A 19,472-nucleotide genomic window follows, 5' to 3' on the forward strand; every position below is an offset into this window, starting at 1 on the left:
CGGGAAGGTAAACAGCGTTTCCGTGTGCGGCTCTGGCTCGCCAGAGCAGCGATGTCACGCTGGCCACGTGACCCGGAAGTGTCTCCGGACAGCGCTGGCCCCCGGCCTCTTGAGTGAGATGGGCGCACAACCCTAGAGTCTGTCAAGACTGGCCCGTACGGGCAGGGGTACCTTTACCTTTTAGGAATCAGAAGTCACTGATTAATATGTTACATTTTTAGCAGGGAAGTGAAAGGTACTAATGATTTTCATTCCTCCCATTCACACAGACACACACACACACACAATTTCCTGGGATATTTGTTCTTTTTGCCTTCTGGCTTGTTTTGAATCTCTGTGCTGATCGGAATAATTGGTATATATGTGTATTTTAAAATCTCATATATATGGCACCAACTCAAGTTCAAGTACATTTGAACCACAGACTTGATACACAAGTAGTCAGTCATACTGTGTGCCACTATTTTGATACATGTTGATTAACTGCACTGTTAAAATATTTTCCTCCTATTTAACTATCATAATGTAGACTTACTTGCACATTATGTCATCGCTTTCCTTGTCCAGAATGCACTGCCCTCCATGGCATTTTATACATTTGTCTGTTTCACACTTTGGACCTTCATATCGTAGAGGACAGACACATTCTACATTGCCATCATCAGCAATGGTGCAGGATTCAGAATTAACACAATAATGATGGCAAACATCTGCAACAAATGAACATTTTATATACTACAAGTAATAAAAATAGGATATATTGTTAACACAGCATCCTAATAGATTGATTATACCAACAGCTTCTCTCGCAACACAAGGCAGTTCAATAAGTTAGCCAATGGTCTTTTTTCATTTATGACAAATAAGTCTTACCACTATTCCCTGAGTAAGCATTCAGTTTGGAGTTGGCATGACCACAGAGTTCCATTGGAACTGCCTTTTCTATTACCTTTTTACCTTACCTGTTGGGCAGATGTGACAGGAATCACTAGGAACACCAACTATTTGATTCTCAGAAGATTGAAGACAAAGGGTCTGTGCATTTAGCAATCTACAGATTTGGGTTTTCTTTGGACAAATATGGGTATCACTTAGGTGTCAAGCAAAGTCTTCTTCCATTAAGCTCCCCCCTTATATACCTCATCAAACCCCTCCTTAATACAGGCCCATCCATAGAATTTGAAAACCCACTAAATATCTACTCATATTTTTGGCTGTGTTTGGCTAGTTGACACAGCTCCAATGATTTCCTGTACCTTCCATGCTACTCTCAAGGATTGCCCTAACATTTTCCATTGTTACAGGATCAGCTATCAAGAGCTAGAATAGGTAAACTTTGCTTACATGGCAGTCTTGGGTTTTAAAAACACAAGGCTATGCTCAAACCACTTTGCTTTCTCTTACAGACAAGGGCTTATTCTCTTCACTGTGTGTGAATGTGTTTATTATAATTGCTGTCCTGCATATATAATATATGGCAAATTTACATTAGTTACTGTGCATTTAGTTTGTATGGACTTTCTCTTATAATAAGTCATGCTTTTGTGTCAGTCTGTGAGAGTGTGTAGGTAAGAGGTGGTGTAGGTACACATTTAGGACAGTGTGCAGTGGTTTCCACACACAAGCTGAGGGGTTTTGACTGGCCAAAGGTCACTCAGTGAGCTTCATGCTGGTGCAGAAATTTGAACCCTGGCCTCCCATGCTCACTGTATACCACACTGATGCTCTCTCTCAATTTCGATTTAAAATTTTACTCCACTCCTATTTAAGGGCTAATACTACTGGCCTGCATTACAAGATTATTGTAAAATTACTCCAACAATGCATGAGGAACATACGAAGGCCATAATGGTGTTGTAAGTGTGGTTTATTATAATGAATAAGTGATAAGCTACATAAGCCTATTTGGAGGTAATTGTTCTCTACTATAAGCCACAAAGTCTAATATATATCTAGGCAACAACTGTTTACAATAAATAATTCTCAAATCCTTGGAAGCTTTAAATAAATAACACCCCTTCCTTCTCCTTACTTTTATTTGCTCATTAATGGGTTTAGTTTATCTGAAATATGCTGTTATTTTAGACTATGTCAGCAGACATTCAAATCTGATAATCAACACACAGTGTAGCGAGTACCCTTAAATTTACATTTAAATGAATTCTTTTTAAAAAAATGATGTTTGCAGAAGCAGTCAACCAGAAACAATTTGTCTGGCTTTTGAGTAAGCCTAAAGTAAATATTTTTTTTCTTAATCTGTGTGTCTGTCTGCATTGATTTATGTACTATATTGTTTTCAAATACCCAATTGAAGTTATTTTAGGATCCATAGAGTTTATTCAATACCAAGAAGAACAGAATAGCCATTATTGCTGGGGGGTTTTCATTAAAAGCTTTGTATTTATTTAATAGTCTGCTTACTATAAATGTGCTCAATGAAAATTCTATTTAAGATGCATGTGATTTTCTTTCTTTTTTTGCTGTTTGACAGATCTTGTTGTACAAATGAAATACTTTAGTATACTATAATAATTCATTGTATCAGAAATGTTCCAAGGTTTTCTTCTGGTTCTTCCAATTTTACAGTATTTATAAGAAAAATTTAAATACTTCATGGCTCTGAATCTTTTTATTAGTTTACAACTTTGTTTTTGCGCTTTTTATTAATGGTGCATGTTTTGATTTAAATATGGGCATAGCCAGGATTTTTGTTGGGGGGGCAGAACCTCAAATTTGTATTGATTTTGATTGATTTAGGTGGGCAGCTGCCCCCCCTAAATTATGGCTGTAACGAGTTACATGCCATGATGTGGATACAATTAAAAATATAAATAAGAGCCTCCTCTTTGAAGGTTATGAAAACAATGCAAGGCACAGAAAGCACTTTCTCAGAGGGTGGCTCAAAAAAACTCTGGAATGCTCTGTCCAGTGTGTGTTCATTCCTGCTTATTTTAGAAAGCTTTGCAAAGCTGGTTTCAGCAGGCCTTTCGGGAGCTTTAAAATTGTACACAATAGCACTGGCTGCTATTTTGATTGTCTGATTAGGGTAGCTTTTATTACAACGTAAATTTTAATTATACAGTTTTATTCTGGATGTTGGCTGTCCTGAAGTGTCTAGAAGAAGCTGTCGTTTTTTTAAAATAAAAAAATGCAGTTGGTGCAGGTTGCTATTCATGTTTTAAACTTGCAAAGCTTTAGGTTTGCTGCCTTATATTGATAATACTTACAATATTGGCATCTGTCACCAGTATATTCAGGCTGACAATGGCAACGGGGCTGATTTCCGGCAGTGACAGTGCAGGTCCCCCCATTTTGGCAAAAAGTATCACAAACTGTTTTGTTGCAGTTTGGACCTGTAAACCCCACTGTACAGCTGCATGTAGGCCTTCCTGGAAGACAGAAATTGAATTTGTAAAACTAAGTAAGCATTTTTGACTGAAAAATATATAAGTGCAGTTAAGGAAAAAAATGTATGTTACAGACCAGTTATCATTCATGCCATGTACAACTAAACATTTTATAATTACTACTCAAATAAAGGAAATTTAAATTTAATAACATTAGCAGAAAGAATAACAGCAGATCCATAAGTGAAATGGAGGAACAATAAGTGATTTTGGCCCCTGTTTCTGTTACGCAAATATAAAATTCTAAATTTTCTTCTTGAATTCATTTAACATTTAAGGGTTATGAAGTATGGTTGTGTGTGTGTGTGTGTGTGTGTGTGTGTGTGTTTGCTGAACAGAATGCACAGAACCTCAATGAGGCACTTCTTGATTAGGGATCTAGTGTCTTAAATGACAGCCAATTCATTTTAAATGTGCGCTTCATTATTACAAAATAAGCAGCTGGAACTATGATACAATGTTGTAGTATCCCTACACCCTATGACAGCAGAGAAGGACCTATGGCCCACAGGTCTAATGAGGCACACTGGGCAAACTACACTCACTAAATTACTCTGGTGGTATCACCAACCACAATACTGTAGAGGAGTCTGCCACTTTTGGCACTTCTAGCTTGCTGGACTCAATGCCCTATTTGACTTAGTGATTGTTTATATTCTTTCCTTTCTACCGAGTTTCCATTTATGCCCACTCTATCAATGATGTAATCCAAGACCAAGGTCTCCATTTCATCCATCTTGGTATAGAGGCTTCTAGCATTAGCATATTCAGACTTATAAACAGTGTCTCCCTTCAAGGGATAAAAATGAGAGCTTTCTATAGAAATAAGTGGAGACTTGTGCTGCAGTTTGGATTGGGAATCAGTGAGTCCACCATTCCCTCACAAAAAGCCTTCTGCAAAATGTGAGGTTCCCTGAGCCTCCTTCTGCATCGTGGGTGTTTCTGTTTTGGGCACACAGGTGTGGTACTCTCAGCTGATAACTGGTAACAAAATATAAGATTCTAGCTTCAACATTCAATTCTATGCATGTGTACTTAGAAGTAAGTCCCATTCAGTTCAATGGTACTTACTCCCAGGTAACTCTCAGCTCCCCTTTCCCTCTGTGATCCCCTTTCCCTCTCAGCTCCTCATACCACAACTGACCCCATTTAATAGATCTCTGGCCTTTGAGGGATTTACATGTCCATGGGTTACCAAGGAGAGTAGGAGGCAGGACAGTCAGCTTCTGCCCTCCCCCTCTTTGCTACAAATATGTGGATCTAATCCTATATGTTAATCAGTTCAATAAATTCATTTCTACTGTTGTATTTTGGACACTAATTCTTGAAAAAGTAAAGTACATTTTTCATAAACTTTTGCTATTGTTAGTATTGCAGCTTTAGGTTTTAATTATGTTTGTCAGAGCCACGCTTTTAATTAACAGATGACATTTTCTCCAGTCACTTATAATAGTTCAATACAACTGTCACAAATTTATACATTTTAATTAAAACTGCCCCAAACTCTACTTACATGTTGTCCACAGAGGAATTTACCAAAGGGCTTAACTGTAAGTAAACCACTAATCAATAAATCTAAGAGTTGCCGGTGAGATTTGTTTAACAAATTAACATTTGTGTCCAGATAATGAAGATCTATAATTTACAAGGTTGTGTTGCACAATTTTAACCCCCAGCACACTATGAATATTAACTTGCAATTTGCCTAATTATTTACTTGTTGTTATACCAAGTAATATGTCTGATCCACTGAACGACAGGCGTGGTATCATTTGTAGACCTCCCTGTTCTACCTGACATGAAATGGGAAAGGCCCCTGAATTGCATTCCTGTCTCCAAAGGGGAGACCCTTTTTAATTAAGCCTTGCTGCCAGTTTTGGATGCTCTATACTCTATTCGCAACATTTTTTTCTTGGGGCGCATTGGAAGAATCCATAGATATGGAAGCTATTCCTCTATAATGCATGTGAATTTGGACGTTTGATTTTAATATATTTTTAGTATGTATCTGAATCAGAATACATGGCACAGTAACAATAGTAATAATAATATAACTTCAAAATTGTGTATTTCATCAACTACTGAAACTTTTAAAAAAACAACCTTTCACTGAAAAATGGTATAAATACTCACCAAGGACAGAAGCTACACAGGTTCCTCCGTTTTGGCAATAGTTGTTACAGTGGTTAGTTTCACATCTTTCCCCTGAATAACTTGGCCAACAGTAACATCTTTGATCACCCTTTTCATTAATAACACACCTTCCTCCATTTTCACAAGTCAGCTTACATGTATCATCTGTACTTAAAGCATAAACATGCAGATCAAATTCCTATAAATGTTAATCCAGGCATTCAAAGAAAATGAATGCTAGAATGATGTGAATCATGTGAGCTATAAGCATTTCAGAAATCTTGCAAAAATGTGCGTATTTGCCTTTACAAATAATGTATGTCAGCTACTTTTCACCTTGGCAAAAATATGCATTGATGCAACAGGAATGATTTTGTACATTAGTGCCTCCTAACATGGTTACATTTCCATATCCATAACATGATATGGCTGTAGGAAATAATAATATTTCTTGCTCTGATCTATTATATGACGACTGAAATGAATGTGCAATCTCAGATTTTAGCAGAGAAGCACAAGTCAGAGTTAACACTTTTCAAGTCTCCATGCATTTCATGCAATTTAGTAAGTTTTTCTGAAGTTGTTACAGTTTTTGAAATGTTACAGTTTTTCAAAACTCATCCATTCGTTCAGACATAGGCAAACTCAGCCCTCAGATGTTTTGGGACCAGTGGTCAGGGATGATGGGAGTTGTGGTCCTAAAACATCTGGAGGGCCAAGTTTGCCTATGTCTGCATTAGTTCTTAGACCTTTATATACAAAACCATAGGAATTGAAATTCTGCAAGGTTCTCCTGTTGGCCATTTGCCAAAAAGGAGACAAATAAGTTAGCAGCTGTACATTCATAATCTTATTCACCTTTTCTTGAGTAAATTATAATACCCACCTAAAATGCTCAAATCACTGCATGTTCCATTAAACAATGACTTTCCCTCAGGACATACACAAGCGGCACCTGAAGGGTTGAGTAAACAGAGGAACTCGCAGGTAAACTCCAAACAAGGATTGAGTGCTGTTTGAAGAGGGAGGAAAATCAGAAATGCATAAATGGATTATTTCTGAAATAAAGAATAAACAAATATGCCAAGGCCTTAAATTAATTAAGAGTCATGCCCTGAACAAATCTCTATGAATCAACTTGTGCTTTATATAATTAGCAATGCATTTAATTCCAGAAATAGTATTTTTGTCAGTGAATATTTTCTGAAGCAATCTGCTGTTCTATTACTATTTTAATAAGTATTAATAACAGTGGTCAGCTAATTAAGATTAATGTTCCTTTAAAATCCTGTGATGCAGAAACTCCGATACAGAAAAATGACAGGTTGGAGACTTTTCTACTTAGAAAACAATCCAGTCAAAATAATTTTTAAGTGTATTGATTTTAACAGGAGGCATTAAAGCACATGACCGACAACACAATCATATACCTGTCTCTCTCAGATTAAGTTCAATGGGACTTGCTTCTGAGTTGAGATGTTTAAGACTGCATTGTATCTCTCTTAATTATATAACTGGGCAACCATTGCATAAATGAAAACAAAGCTGAGGCCCCTAAACCTTGAGCTGTGGTCACATTTCAGCTGCATGGGCTGTGGTACTGAGGAGCATTAGCTTTGGTATTTTGCTGCATATATTTACTTACTTGTAGCATCATCCTAGACCCTTTCTCCTAATGCTTTAATATCTGTATGTTCCTCCTTTCGTGCACTCATCTCCATAGTTATCATGCGGTAAAGGTAAAGGGTAAAGGGACCCCTGACCATTAGGTCCAGTCATGACTGACTCTGGGGTTGCAGCGCCCATCTCGCTTTATTGGCCGAGAGAGCTGGCGTTTGTCCGTAGACAGCTTCCGGGTCATGTGGCTAGCATGACTAAGCCGCTTCTGGTGAACCAGAGCAGCGCACGGAAACGCTGTTTACCTTCCCGCAGGAGTGGTACCTGTTTATCTACTTGCACTTTGACGTGCTTTTGAACTGCTAGGTTGGCAGGAGCAGGGATCAAACAACGGGAGCTCATCCCGTCACGGGGATTCGAACCACCGACCTTCTGATCGGCAAGTCCTAGGCTCTGTGGTTTAACCCACAGCGCCAGCCGCGTCACAGCGCCACCCGCATCTATCATGTGGTAGGGGTGAGCATAACATGAGGAATTATAATATTTGATAGAAGGCCATATAAATATCTTAAGCTCTCCAACTGGGTTCTGTGCTTAAAGAAGTAACTGCATCCAGTTTGAGAAGAATAATTTATATTTATTCCACAGTTCAGTAGGTGGGCATCAATCACTCTATCTGTTACGTTTCAAGCACTTAGAAATATATTTATAATTAACTAAGAGTATGTTTTAAGACCCTAAATTGTGTATTATCTCTGCTTAATCAAGATCTAAAAGTCCCAGTAGACTTTCAAGAATAAAAAGAACACTAAACCTAAGTGCTTTGGCTAGGTATCAAAATGGGCAATTAGTTTTCCCAACTTAAAATTCTTCTTTCAGTATAACTATTGGGAGTAATCTTCTTCACTTTATATGATATGCTGTGGTAAAATAAAAAAATGATGTATTCTTATGTCTGAAGTATTTATACAGAATAGTTTTTTTAGTTAACGGTGCTTTGTAAAATGAAAGACTTTTTAATTTAAAAGACAACTTATTTTTAAAATATTTCATCAATTTTACTTGGAAAATACAATACAGTCAGTCCAAAGATAAGTTTATCTTAATTAATTTTTTTCCGCAAACATACCTGGCGACTGAATTATGACTATTACAAGATAACAAAGCCAATTAATTAGCAACATTAAAAGTGCACACCCAACTCTTTGCTAAATATCAATGCTCGATGGGGAGACCCAAAATCAGACGAACTGCATTGAGGAAAGAAGGCAGTTGGTCTTTTATTTCAAGTGTACTGGTTATGAAATGCTTTCTACCCCAACCCCAACCCTAACCCCTTCTCTTCTCTTCCCCCTTTTCACATCAACCATAATACACTTGGCTACCAGCATCAGTTAAACAGCAATCAGCACCACCCAAAGGTAGATCCAGTGGATCCACTTATCCCCAGGATGCCAGAAAATAACTCACTTGAGTACACGTTGCCGGCATGTGTAACACCTACGAAGTTGCGTGTTCAGACCCAGAGATCTCCCTTCTAAATAAAGGCACATTTGACTCAAATTTTAGTTTTGGTTTTTGGCAGACTTTAGGCCACAACTTTATTGATTACAGAAAAGTGAGTGGTTGCATAGGCTCTGGTTCTACTAGCTCCCTACACCCTTGCAGGTAGCGCTGACCCAGAGCTCTAAAATAGGTCAGCTAAGGGTGAACACCTGAGGAAGGTGAAAAGCCTGGGAGCAGACTCTGTTCACTCCCCAGATGCTCCCCTGGACTCAGGCACAGGCACAACCCCTTTGTGGGGGTTGGCCAAACCAAGTTGAGTCCCTTGATTCCTTTAATGGAATACCGTTCACATAGGGATGATGAGACCGTTCTCCCATCCCTATCACATGAACCAGTGCCTATCCTCAACCTTACAAGTTGTGATGATTTGGTATATGGCAGGCGAAACCCAAATGGCCACAGCCAATCAGCCAAGTGGGAAAATTCCTGCCGTGCCCCTGTCCTAATGACAGACACCACACGACAGCATAGCAAGGTCAATCGCAAAAGGCCTTAAAATTAGGGAGAGGTGGGCGGGTGTTCTGATGCACAAGCTAAAAGAAGAAGTTCTAGGTCACGTGCATGGGTTTATATAGGCCCCTTAATCTGTTTAGACTGCAACCTCATTGGCCAGATTGAAACCCAGCATCGAGGAACCTACCAGCTGGGTAGACCCACCCACAACCAAGAGGTCAGTCTCCAGATCTCACAGCAACATGTGCCCTCTTTTAGGGAGGACACAATTTAGCACTTGTTCATATATATATATATACACACACATACATACACACACACATATATATATATTCCATATACAATGTCTTAAATTAATAAAGATCTTAAAATATTGTATTGAAAAGTAACAAAATATACTCACAGTATGTTTGTTTGTAGCGATGTGAAATCAAGGCACTTTTTGTCTTGTCTGTCTCCGTATTTAGATATTCTACAGAGCCGTGACCAAATTTTTGTACTCTAAATGCACCATTTTTAGGTCCTGCTCCATATATATAATTTTCAAAAATATCAATTCTATGGGGATGGAGTAATCCTTGAAGAAGAAGAAGAAATGTGTACATGTCAATTTGGATGCTATCATCTGGTAACAACATATTGCTAGTTGATATAAGCAGAATTTGGCATGCCCAAGCAATGAAGGATTTACATGATTTCCCTGCTAGAGATAGGCACCCTTCAATCTGCTGCAGGATTTTGGAGGAATGTATCAGGAGACAAAAACTGATTGCAGTGGTACCTTTAGTTACAAACTTAGTTTGTTCCGGAGGTCCGTTCTTAACCTGAAACTGTTCTTAACTAGTTGCATGCTTTCGCTAATGGGGCCTCTTGCTGCCACTGTGCCGCCGGCACACAACTTCCATTCTCATCCTGGGGCAAAGTTCTCAACTTGAGGTAACTCTTCCAAGTTGGCGAAGTTTGTAACCTGAAGCGTTTGTAACCTGAGGCGTTTGTAACTCGAGGTACCACTGTATTTGGAGTGCATCACAGCCCTCATCATAGAGTGCTTTCTTTGCCACTGTTAGGTTTGGCACAGATCTGGTGGATGGTTGAGCTTCTGGGAGGACCACTGTCCTTTGGGCAGGGGGACTCAAGAAGTGTAGTATTCAAGCCTAAGGCTGCTAAGGACTTGTAAAGGTAGGTAGTGGGCGTTCTAGGGACTGTTCCTCTGAGATGTCCCCTTCACTCCATTCCTCTTCTTCCAGGTCTGCCATTTAGAATAGGTCTGTGCAAGGAGAAGACAGGGTGAGTGGGATTTGGGGATTCCCTGCAGCCCTGTCTCTTCGAAGTCAGCCCCTGAGGGGTGCCTTAGATCTAAACAGTTTGTACTGAAGGAGTGGGAGAGGAGCCCATCTCCCTTGCAAAGTGACTGCTTTGTTCAGGCAGGAGCAAAAAACTGATTGGGAGCTTCCCACTTTCCCAGGGAGTTTCTTCTTCTCCCTCATGACCAGAGCCAAAGCCCAACCCCGTTATGCCAGGAGTAGATGTTCAAGTGTTACGTTCTAATAGTTTCAAAGACTCATAGATGTACAAATACCCAAGAATATCCTGTTCATATCACAAGCCCTGCACTCAGGAAGAATTTACTTTAGCCTAACTTTGTTTGTCTAAATTATAATTTGAAAACTTGTTTTTCAAGCACAACCACCAAATGCTGCAGACTTATCTATAAAACTAAACGTATTTGCATGGTGTAGTTCAAGCAAAGAATCTGGTTTACTGCCTGTAGAATATAAATTACTTTGGGGCAGAATCCACTGGATCCTATTTTGTGCTGCCGTAGATTGCAATAACTGTTTCCAAGACGGTAACTAGTTTTAAAAAGATGAAATAAACTTTAAAGCAGTATTTTGATATACATTGTGATTCAATTTAGGGTCTGTGGCCACTTGATTCAAATTATACATACCTTGCTTACTGGTCACACATATGACCAAATCAGATCCATCAAAAAGGACACTTCCAATTACAGATAACTCAAAATCAGCCCAGAACAAGCGCTGACTGAAGAGATCAACTACAAGACCTGCAAAAAACAACATTTTTGTCAAAATAATTCTCTTGAAAAATAGTAAGAAAAGAAAAATAACACATACTCGCTACATAGCAACAACACAAAGGGCCAACACCATTTTAGAAGTTTGCTTATAAGGTTAGGTTCATATATATATATAAGCATGTGTCAGTAATAGTTAAATTTTACACAGAGTAGAGCCATTGAAATTAATGGAGCTAACTTATCTATGTTCATTAATTTCAGTGGGCCCACTCTGTGCAAAACTTCATTGAATACTATCCAGTATTTTTACTCTGTGTCAGTCCTCATATCCAGTACTGTGTAACACCATAAAGTGATCCAAAGAAGATCCAAACTACCTTTATTTTTGTATAACTTTTCAGCACAGGCTATGTGCGATTGAACAAAAATTCCTGGAACCAACTTTAGTTGATAAACTAGCTGAATCTTCTTGCATTATAACCTACTGTCTGTTTGAAACAGATCATTTAATCTGCTTAGCAATGCTGATTTCACTTATTCAGCTATAACCGTCCTGGAAGTGGTATATATTCTCTGGATTAGGCTTGCGACTATAATGGGTATGACAACCATCTAGTGCAGACTTTGGTCAAACTTTGATAGAATGACATGCAAAGAACTGTAGTAGGAGGTCTTTTCATCCATGCAATATGCTGCTGGTTGCTTACTGTGTGATCTCATGCATGTCCTTGAGCTCAATGGGACTCACTCTCAGTTAAATGTATAGAGGATTGCAGTTCTAGGTTTATAAATGAGTATTATAAATACACTTTCTTTGACAGCAATAAGTACTCTAATTGCTGCATTGTTGACCCATCCATGATAAGAGCACTTATATGGCCAGGTAAAAACAGTAGTAATCAATATTATTGACAATTCTACCACAGAAGAACAGGTACAAGAAGCACATCACATTATTTGGGCCTATTTTAATCTGGCTTATTCCAAGTTTTGGCACTGAACTATGTTTTATAGTAGAAGAAGTGGCAGAGTGGGACCTTGCTCATTCTACTTGATCTTTCAGTGGCTTTCAGTACCATCAGCCCTTCTTCACCAACTCTCTGAGGTGGAGGTACATTATCACAATGGTTCCACTCTTTCCTATGGGACTGGTTCCAGAAAATAGCACTGACTGACCACTTGAAAATTGTGGTGCATGGTCCCTCAAAGGTCTAGTCCCCCATGTTATTTAATATATATATGAAACTGTTGGAAGTGGTCATAAAGAGATTTGGTGTGAGCTGTCACCAGTACATATGTTGATGACACCCAGCTCTATCTACTGGAATAATGTGAAACACTGCAGGTGCTTAATTGGTGCTTGGAGGCTGATTGAGGGCTAATAAACAGAATTCTTGATTCTTCTACCTCCCCCTATGCTATCCTGTCTGCAACTTGAGATTCACCAGGGAGACCATTTATTCCATCATCTAACAAATATGGTCTCTTAATAAGGCCTTTTTGGTGTTTGCACTCAGATTGTGGAGCACACTTCCCCATAGATTAGAGTGGTGCCAGCATTAGCTAGTTTTTGGTGTCAGGTGAAAATATTTATTTTGGTCTTTTAAATAAACAACATTGGTCTTTGTATCAGAGTGTGACAACTAGGGGATCATGTATATTATTTTACATAGTGATGCGCTTGCTGTGTATTTTATGTTTGATTTTATGTTGCTGTATTTTTGACTTGTTGTGTGACCTGCCCTGAGATCGTCTATTGATGAAAGTTAAAAAGGTAAAGGTAAAGGTACCCCTGCCCATACGGGCCAGTCTTGACAGACTCTGGGGTTGTGCGCCCATCTCACTCAAGAGGCCGGAGGCCAGCGCTGTCCGGAGACACTTCCGGGTCACGTGGCCAGCGTGACATCGCTGCTCTAGCGAGCCAGAGCCGCACACGGAAATGCCGTTTACCTTCCCGCTAGAAAGCGGTCCCTATTTATCTACTTGCACCTGGGGGTGCTTTCGAACTGCTAGGTTGGCAGGCGCTGGGACTGAGCAACGGGAGCGCACCCCGCCGCGGGGATTCGAACCGCCGACCTTTCGATCGGCAAGCCCTAGGCGCTGAGGCTTTTACCCACAGCGCCACCCGCGTCCCTGCATTGATGAAAGTTAGGAATCAATTAATTAAAGAACATTCCCTTTCCCCCCTTGTTTTTTTCATTGGCTTGCTGCACTGCAGAGCTAAGGTCCCTTTGGATACTGCAAACCTCTATATATAATTCACAAAAAAAAAAAAATGATGAGAAGCTACCTCTATTATTAATATGTGTCTGCTAACATAGTGTTGATCCTATGCACATTTCTTCACAGTTTATAAATATTAGCATTTCTAAGACTGGGGTGGAGAACATTTGTCCCTCCAGATGTTGCTGCACTGCAATTTCCGCAGCCCCTGACCATTGGCCAGGCACACTGGGGGTGATGGGGGCTGTAGTCAAACAATATCTGGACGTCCACAGCTTCCAAGAACAATGATGAACTGTGCCTTATCAGCCTGTAGGCAATGGCATTACAGTGAAATCTAATAGGCCATGGTTTAGTAAGGAATGATTAAATGATTACTTTGATGATCTGAGTCATGTTAAGAGCTGCAGATGGTAAAAACATTTGAACCATAAAATGGTTTAATTTCTTGCTGCTGCTGTAACAATTTGACATTTTATAAGAATGAAAGGGTTTTTTATTATTTCTACTGAGGTAATAAGCGTAAATCAAATACTGCAAGTTATATATAGCAACAAAAGATCTTCTTCTGAAAGTACAAAATTGATCTTCCACCTGGAGAAAAAGAGGAAATTGTGAAAGGCTTAATTCTGGATAGGTGAAAGAGATACATATCTGCAGCCTCATAAAATGACAGGGGGACAAAAGGAAAGGAATGATGCTATCTGGTGCAGCATACAGTGGTCTGCTGAATGGGAGGTAATGCAGAATCAGCACTTTCACCACCTCTGAATGAACTACAGAATGTCTTAATTATTCTTAGCTGAATTAGAATGCATTAAACGTAATTCTAATTTGGGTCAGAATATTTAAAATATATCAACCATTTTTAACTCACGTAGTACATGTATCCTAGTGACAGATTAAAAAATCATTTAACACATCGAGTCTTTGGAAAAGAATTTACTTAAGAGAGGGTATAATAAATCAATGTTTTCTGTACCTGTTGGTCTTTGCAAATTTTTTTGTACTAATATCCTCCTCAAGGTCCCATCCATTGCTGCTTCTTCTATGTGAGAATGGTCTCCAATTACTGTCCAGTACATCATGCTGGAAAGACCAAATACGAAATCACATTTGACTGACAAGCGTACATAATGCTAACAGAAGAGGATGCCAGCTGAACTTTGTCACCATCTTCTGTTGGTTTCAACTAAGAATGCAAACATTTTCTTTTGAACATCCAGTGGATCAGAATAACATCCTATATGCCAAACATTAAATGCAGATGCCCTAGCATTTACCATAATCATGTAAAGGCATCTTGCACCCTATAAACAGGAGGGCCCAAACCTGTACAAGCAGGCATTCTGTGGCAGCAGTAAAGAGTACAGAGAGTGATTTGGCTCAGCACTGTGCAAAGTACGTATTTTTTGCCCTATAAGACACACTTTCCCCCCTCCAAACCGCTACTCTCCAACCCAGGTTTGAGGCTGGCGGTGGGGAAAGCAGCGCTTCCCCCATCGCCACCCCCAGAGGATGGGGGGCAGCAGGAAGGTGCACGACGCCTTCCCGCTACTCTCCAACCCTCCTGTGGGCTTTTGCAGGAGATGGGGGAATTCCCCCACCTCCCACAAAAGCAGGCAAAAGCCGTGCGCTCTTTAAAGGGGCTCCGCGGCTTCTGCGGGCTTTTCTACAAGGGGGGGAATTCCCCCACCTCCTAGAAAAGCCCGCAGAAGCCGCGGAGCCCCTTTAAAGAGCGCGCCGCTCTTGGGGGCTTTTCCCCGAGGAGGGAGAAGGGACTGACTGGCCATTTCAGTCCCTTCTCCCTCCTGGTTGAAAAGCCTGCAGGAGTCACGCGGGGCTCCTGTGGGTTTTTGCGGGAGGTGGGGGAATTCCGCCACCTCCCGCAAAAGCAGGGAGAAGGTCTTGGAGTAGCGCACAGGCTGCGTGCAGCCTGTCCACTGCTCCCAGAGCTGCGGGGGGGGGGGGGGAAATCATTTTTTTCCCCCTTGATTTCCCCCCCGGAAAACTAGGTGCATCCTATGGGCCGGTGCGTCCTATAGGGCGAAAAATACGGTATATCTCACATTGGCACTAATACATGATATCTAGAGACCCATTGGATGTTGTTTGCCAGTGGGTAGCTTTGATCATTCATGGTGATGTCTCAGCCACCATATTGTGACACTGCCTCGCAATGATTCTTACCCTGCAATTGCCAGTAGGGGTGACCGCTTAATACATTGTGTGTTCCCTTGTTCACTACTGTGTTTCCTCCTGAGCTGCCATCATTTAAAGGTTTCCTTGGCTAAGATCACCAATTTGTTGCTGAGGCATGCTTTGTTTTTCCAAGTACATTCCAGTTTGGTTGAATTAATCACATTCTCTGTTATTCTGACTTTGAGGGGTGGGGTTCTGTTAAATAAATGTGCATGGTTCCTGTGTGCATATTCTCTTCTTGCCTCTGGCCAGGATCCAAAGATCCATCCTACAAGTTCCATATTTTCAACTGGGCTTTAGGTTGCTGTTTCTTAAACAGCACTACCCAGTATGGTACAGGGAGTCTGCTGTTCAACAACAACAACAAAAACCCTGTAAAATAATTCTACTAAACCTTTGAGCTTGTCTGAAGTTCTCTAGAGCCACACTTCTGTCACTAGAATTGTGTCTGTTTTTAAAAGTGAGGTCTTTCAAAAAACTTTTTTAAACTTCATTTAAAGATTGAGTAGGACCTATGTGACTCAGGTGAACCACTTAACATATTATTCACATAGGCTGTTGTGTGCAGGATATGTCTTAGCACTGGCTGAATATGTAGCTTAGAATGTGGAGGAAATATGTGTAACAATTATTTTCCTCATTCTGAACAAAAGTCATCCAAGACACAGAAACCACACTGAATGATCTAGTAAGATAAATTTCCTAAAGCCAACGATAACATGTACAAAGTTAGGTTTTAAACTCATAGAACAAAAGTAGATCAAAGGTCTTCTTAACAACCTACCCTTTGGGAGGATTTACTGCAATTGCATATGGTTCTCCTGCCATATTTGTAAGGAGCCTTGTGCAGTTTGGTCCATTTATCTGTCCTACATTGATGGAATATCTTAAACTTGTCCAGTGAGTTGTATAATAGCTGAACCAGTGCATTCTAGAATGATCAGTCCAGTAAATATTTCCAGCTATCCAGTCAACAGCAATATCTCTAGGCCTTTTGAATTCAGGACACTAGGAAGAAACACATCAGATTTTAAATTTAAAATGACATACACTTCTCATATGTTAAAACTAACATTTTAATACTGAGTTCAAATGAACGTTTGAAATAAAGAATTGAAAAGGTGTTAATTTCAATAGTCTGCAATATCATACAATTAAACATGGAAAGATCAGTATTAACAAAGATCTTCTGAGGTTTAACATCAGCAGTCACCAAAGCTGCTCCACTTTTTCTTTTCTTTTTTTTGCAAGTTCCATATGACAATAAATTGCTGTAGGGAAAATATGAATAATAGGTAGGAGGGTTGCCAGATGGTTGCTTTGTGATATGTCACAATCGGCAAGCTTTCCATCCCACAGCACAACAGGTAGCTATTTAGGCACCTGTGCTTTGTGGTGTCCGGAAAACATTCATTATGGATTTTGCTAATAACTGTAAATGAATAATTGGCAGCTACTGAGGTACCATGCAGCAGCAATGAAGCAGTCGGGAGGTGGAACCCAACTGACAATGAAAGCAAGGCAGACAACAGTAGCCCAAAAGTGGGATGATGGAGGAAAAGTCTAGCGAAATCTTCAGGTGATGAAAGAGTAAATGGGGTGCAGCAGCTCTGTATGCAAAAGCATAGAAGAGGAGGTAGCAGTCCCAGGAAGATCATGTCAGCTCACTAAGTTTAGACACTACCAGACAAGCAGTTCAGGAGCCCAGTTTCTCATTGTAGGGAGCATAATTGGTAAAGAATATTCCTTGAAATTGCAGATCATTCCATTTCAAGCCTGCACATTTCGTGGTCCAGCAAATGGTTTTTAGCCTACTGGTGTTATATTTTGATCTGTCAAAATACTTAACAATTTTCTTTTTGCAATTCAGCGAAGTAGAAAAAATGGATATTTTATTTATCAAGCTCCTGATGGTTGTATAAAACACAGGGCAGACGTGCTTTATCTGATGGTCAAACCCCGAACTAAGTATTCTTGTTTATAGCCCTGACCCTTCCCCTAGAATGTTTCCCTCTCAATTTTTCAGGTATACCACCGCAAGTGAGCGTATTATATTGTTTCAAAAATGAACCAAAAAAACCCAACCCCAACGAGAATAATATATTTGCATTCAAAGTGATATATTGTACACAGAAAACATTTAAAGAAATTCTTTTCATAAACTAAAAGGTCAGTTCAATCTCCAGGTGATATGATAAGGACTGCATGGGGAAATATATGTATGCATATGTATGTGTGTGTGTGTACCCACCCACACCCAACCACCCACCCACCCTTAATCCTTGAAAAATGATAAAACTACCCTCCCTATTTAAATTGAATATTAAAGAAAAACTCACAATATCATCATAACAGTGTTGCTTTGAGATCATCACATGGGCAATGACTTTATCTAAAGAATTGGGCTTCTGCGGTATTCCAGGCTTTTGCATTAGACAATCTGAGTTCTTATGTTACTCATAAATGCCTTCAATTATTTGCATAGGACACATGGATCTGATATATGATAGTAACAAAGACCTAATGGTATTATTGTTTGGCGCAACAGTTTCCAAAATACACGGACCAAAATTGAGTTTGAATTTAGAGGACTAGCCATAAAAAATGAAAATTGGATAACAATTTCCAAACATATTTGAACACACTTCAATAGCAGCAAGTCTTTGTTAAATAACTACAAGTAAATATAAAAAATATGCCTGGATCCTCTTAACTCCATGCCTTGCCACCTTGATGACCTCAATATGCTTTTCTTCAACCACCAATACACTGTGCTTTTTCTCTCTACTGCTAACCCCGCTGTCCCCTGCTGCTTCTTTGCTCTGATTTACCCAGTATCTATGCTGCTTTGCAACACAGAAGCAGGTCATTGAGCTTTTGTTTTGGTTGCATGTAACATTTAGTTAATTTTTTAAAAAATTCTCATAGATTCCCCTGAAGTCTTAAGCTGAATGACTGAAGTCTGTCAGCTGAAATAACCTGTGGGAGATATTGTGATTGACAACATGCTTTATTTATGTTTGAAGTTTTATTAGTCTCTTTATTTGAATTATTTATATGCCACCCTGGGAAGGCAGCACAACTGAAAAGGCGCTTTCTATGGTCACAACCCACCTAACTTCAAAACGTAGAGGGATTCAGTGGAGGATCTGTGAAGATGATCATAACATTCAGCTGGTTCATGTCAGAGGAGGCAGTCCTTTATGTTCAGAATGAAAAACAAACCCCAGCAGGAGCCCCCTTCGTATTATTACTAACCTAGGCTAATTTGAATAGTAGGTAATCAATCTTGATTAATGGGGACTTTTTATATTTCAAAATTACCACATGTAGTATACAAAAACCAAGGGGGAAAATCCAGTTCCAAATTAAAAATGAGCAAAAATATATGCTTAGTTTACTTACTATCACTCCATTACTGCTTTGTCTCCTTTCTCCCTCATGGATCTTTGTATAGAAAATGCCTCCTGGATTAAATTGAGTACTCCAAATTATAATTTCCCCTTGATAATATAGATCCATTCCAGTTATTCTTGAATTATGTTCAATGTGTGCAATCTGTTGATGAACATCACTGTAGTTGAATGGATATACAAAACCCAGGATATCAGTGTCATTAGCAATGTAGAGAACTTGATCTTCAGAGCCTGGAGATTATTGTAATGAAATACAAAAATAAAGTAAATTTCAACTACTAAGAAGTAATGTGCTTCATGTATGTTAATTTTTCATATTTATTTGGATACTCCTGTTGCCATCCACACCCCACTTAGCTTTGGATACTTTTAAACCCCACTGAAGTCAATGGGGCAGTTTCAAAATAATTCCAG

At 39.5% G+C, this 19,472-nt stretch overlaps 1 protein-coding gene across 6 annotated transcripts in view; it reads right to left on the bottom strand.

The window, feature by feature from the left end:
* LRP1B (LDL receptor related protein 1B) overlaps window positions 1-19,472 on the bottom strand; it is a 754,317-nt gene that overhangs the window by 23,053 nt on the left and 711,792 nt on the right. For 4 of the 6 annotated variants that reach the window (XM_028745157.2, XM_028745183.2, XM_028745175.2 and 1 more), the window contains 9 exons: window positions 19,048-19,289; window positions 16,427-16,650; window positions 14,423-14,529; window positions 11,128-11,244; window positions 9,580-9,753; window positions 6,427-6,552; window positions 5,541-5,705; window positions 3,228-3,389; window positions 536-710 (listed from right to left, as the gene is read on the bottom strand). In XM_028745157.2, the coding sequence (XP_028600990.2) occupies window positions 536-710; window positions 3,228-3,389; window positions 5,541-5,705; window positions 6,427-6,552; window positions 9,580-9,753; window positions 11,128-11,244; window positions 14,423-14,529; window positions 16,427-16,650; window positions 19,048-19,289 (1,492 nt within the window). Of the gene's footprint in view, window positions 1-535; window positions 711-3,227; window positions 3,390-5,540; window positions 5,711-6,426; window positions 6,553-9,579; window positions 9,754-11,127; window positions 11,245-14,422; window positions 14,530-16,426; window positions 16,651-19,047; window positions 19,290-19,472 lie in introns of those variants that run through there. The other 2 variants (XM_028745194.2, XM_028745202.2) reach the window with 2 other exon arrangements.

This window comes from Podarcis muralis, chromosome 1, assembly GCF_964188315.1.
Source record: "Podarcis muralis chromosome 1, rPodMur119.hap1.1, whole genome shotgun sequence".
Lineage (NCBI taxonomy): Eukaryota > Metazoa > Chordata > Lepidosauria > Squamata > Lacertidae > Podarcis > Podarcis muralis.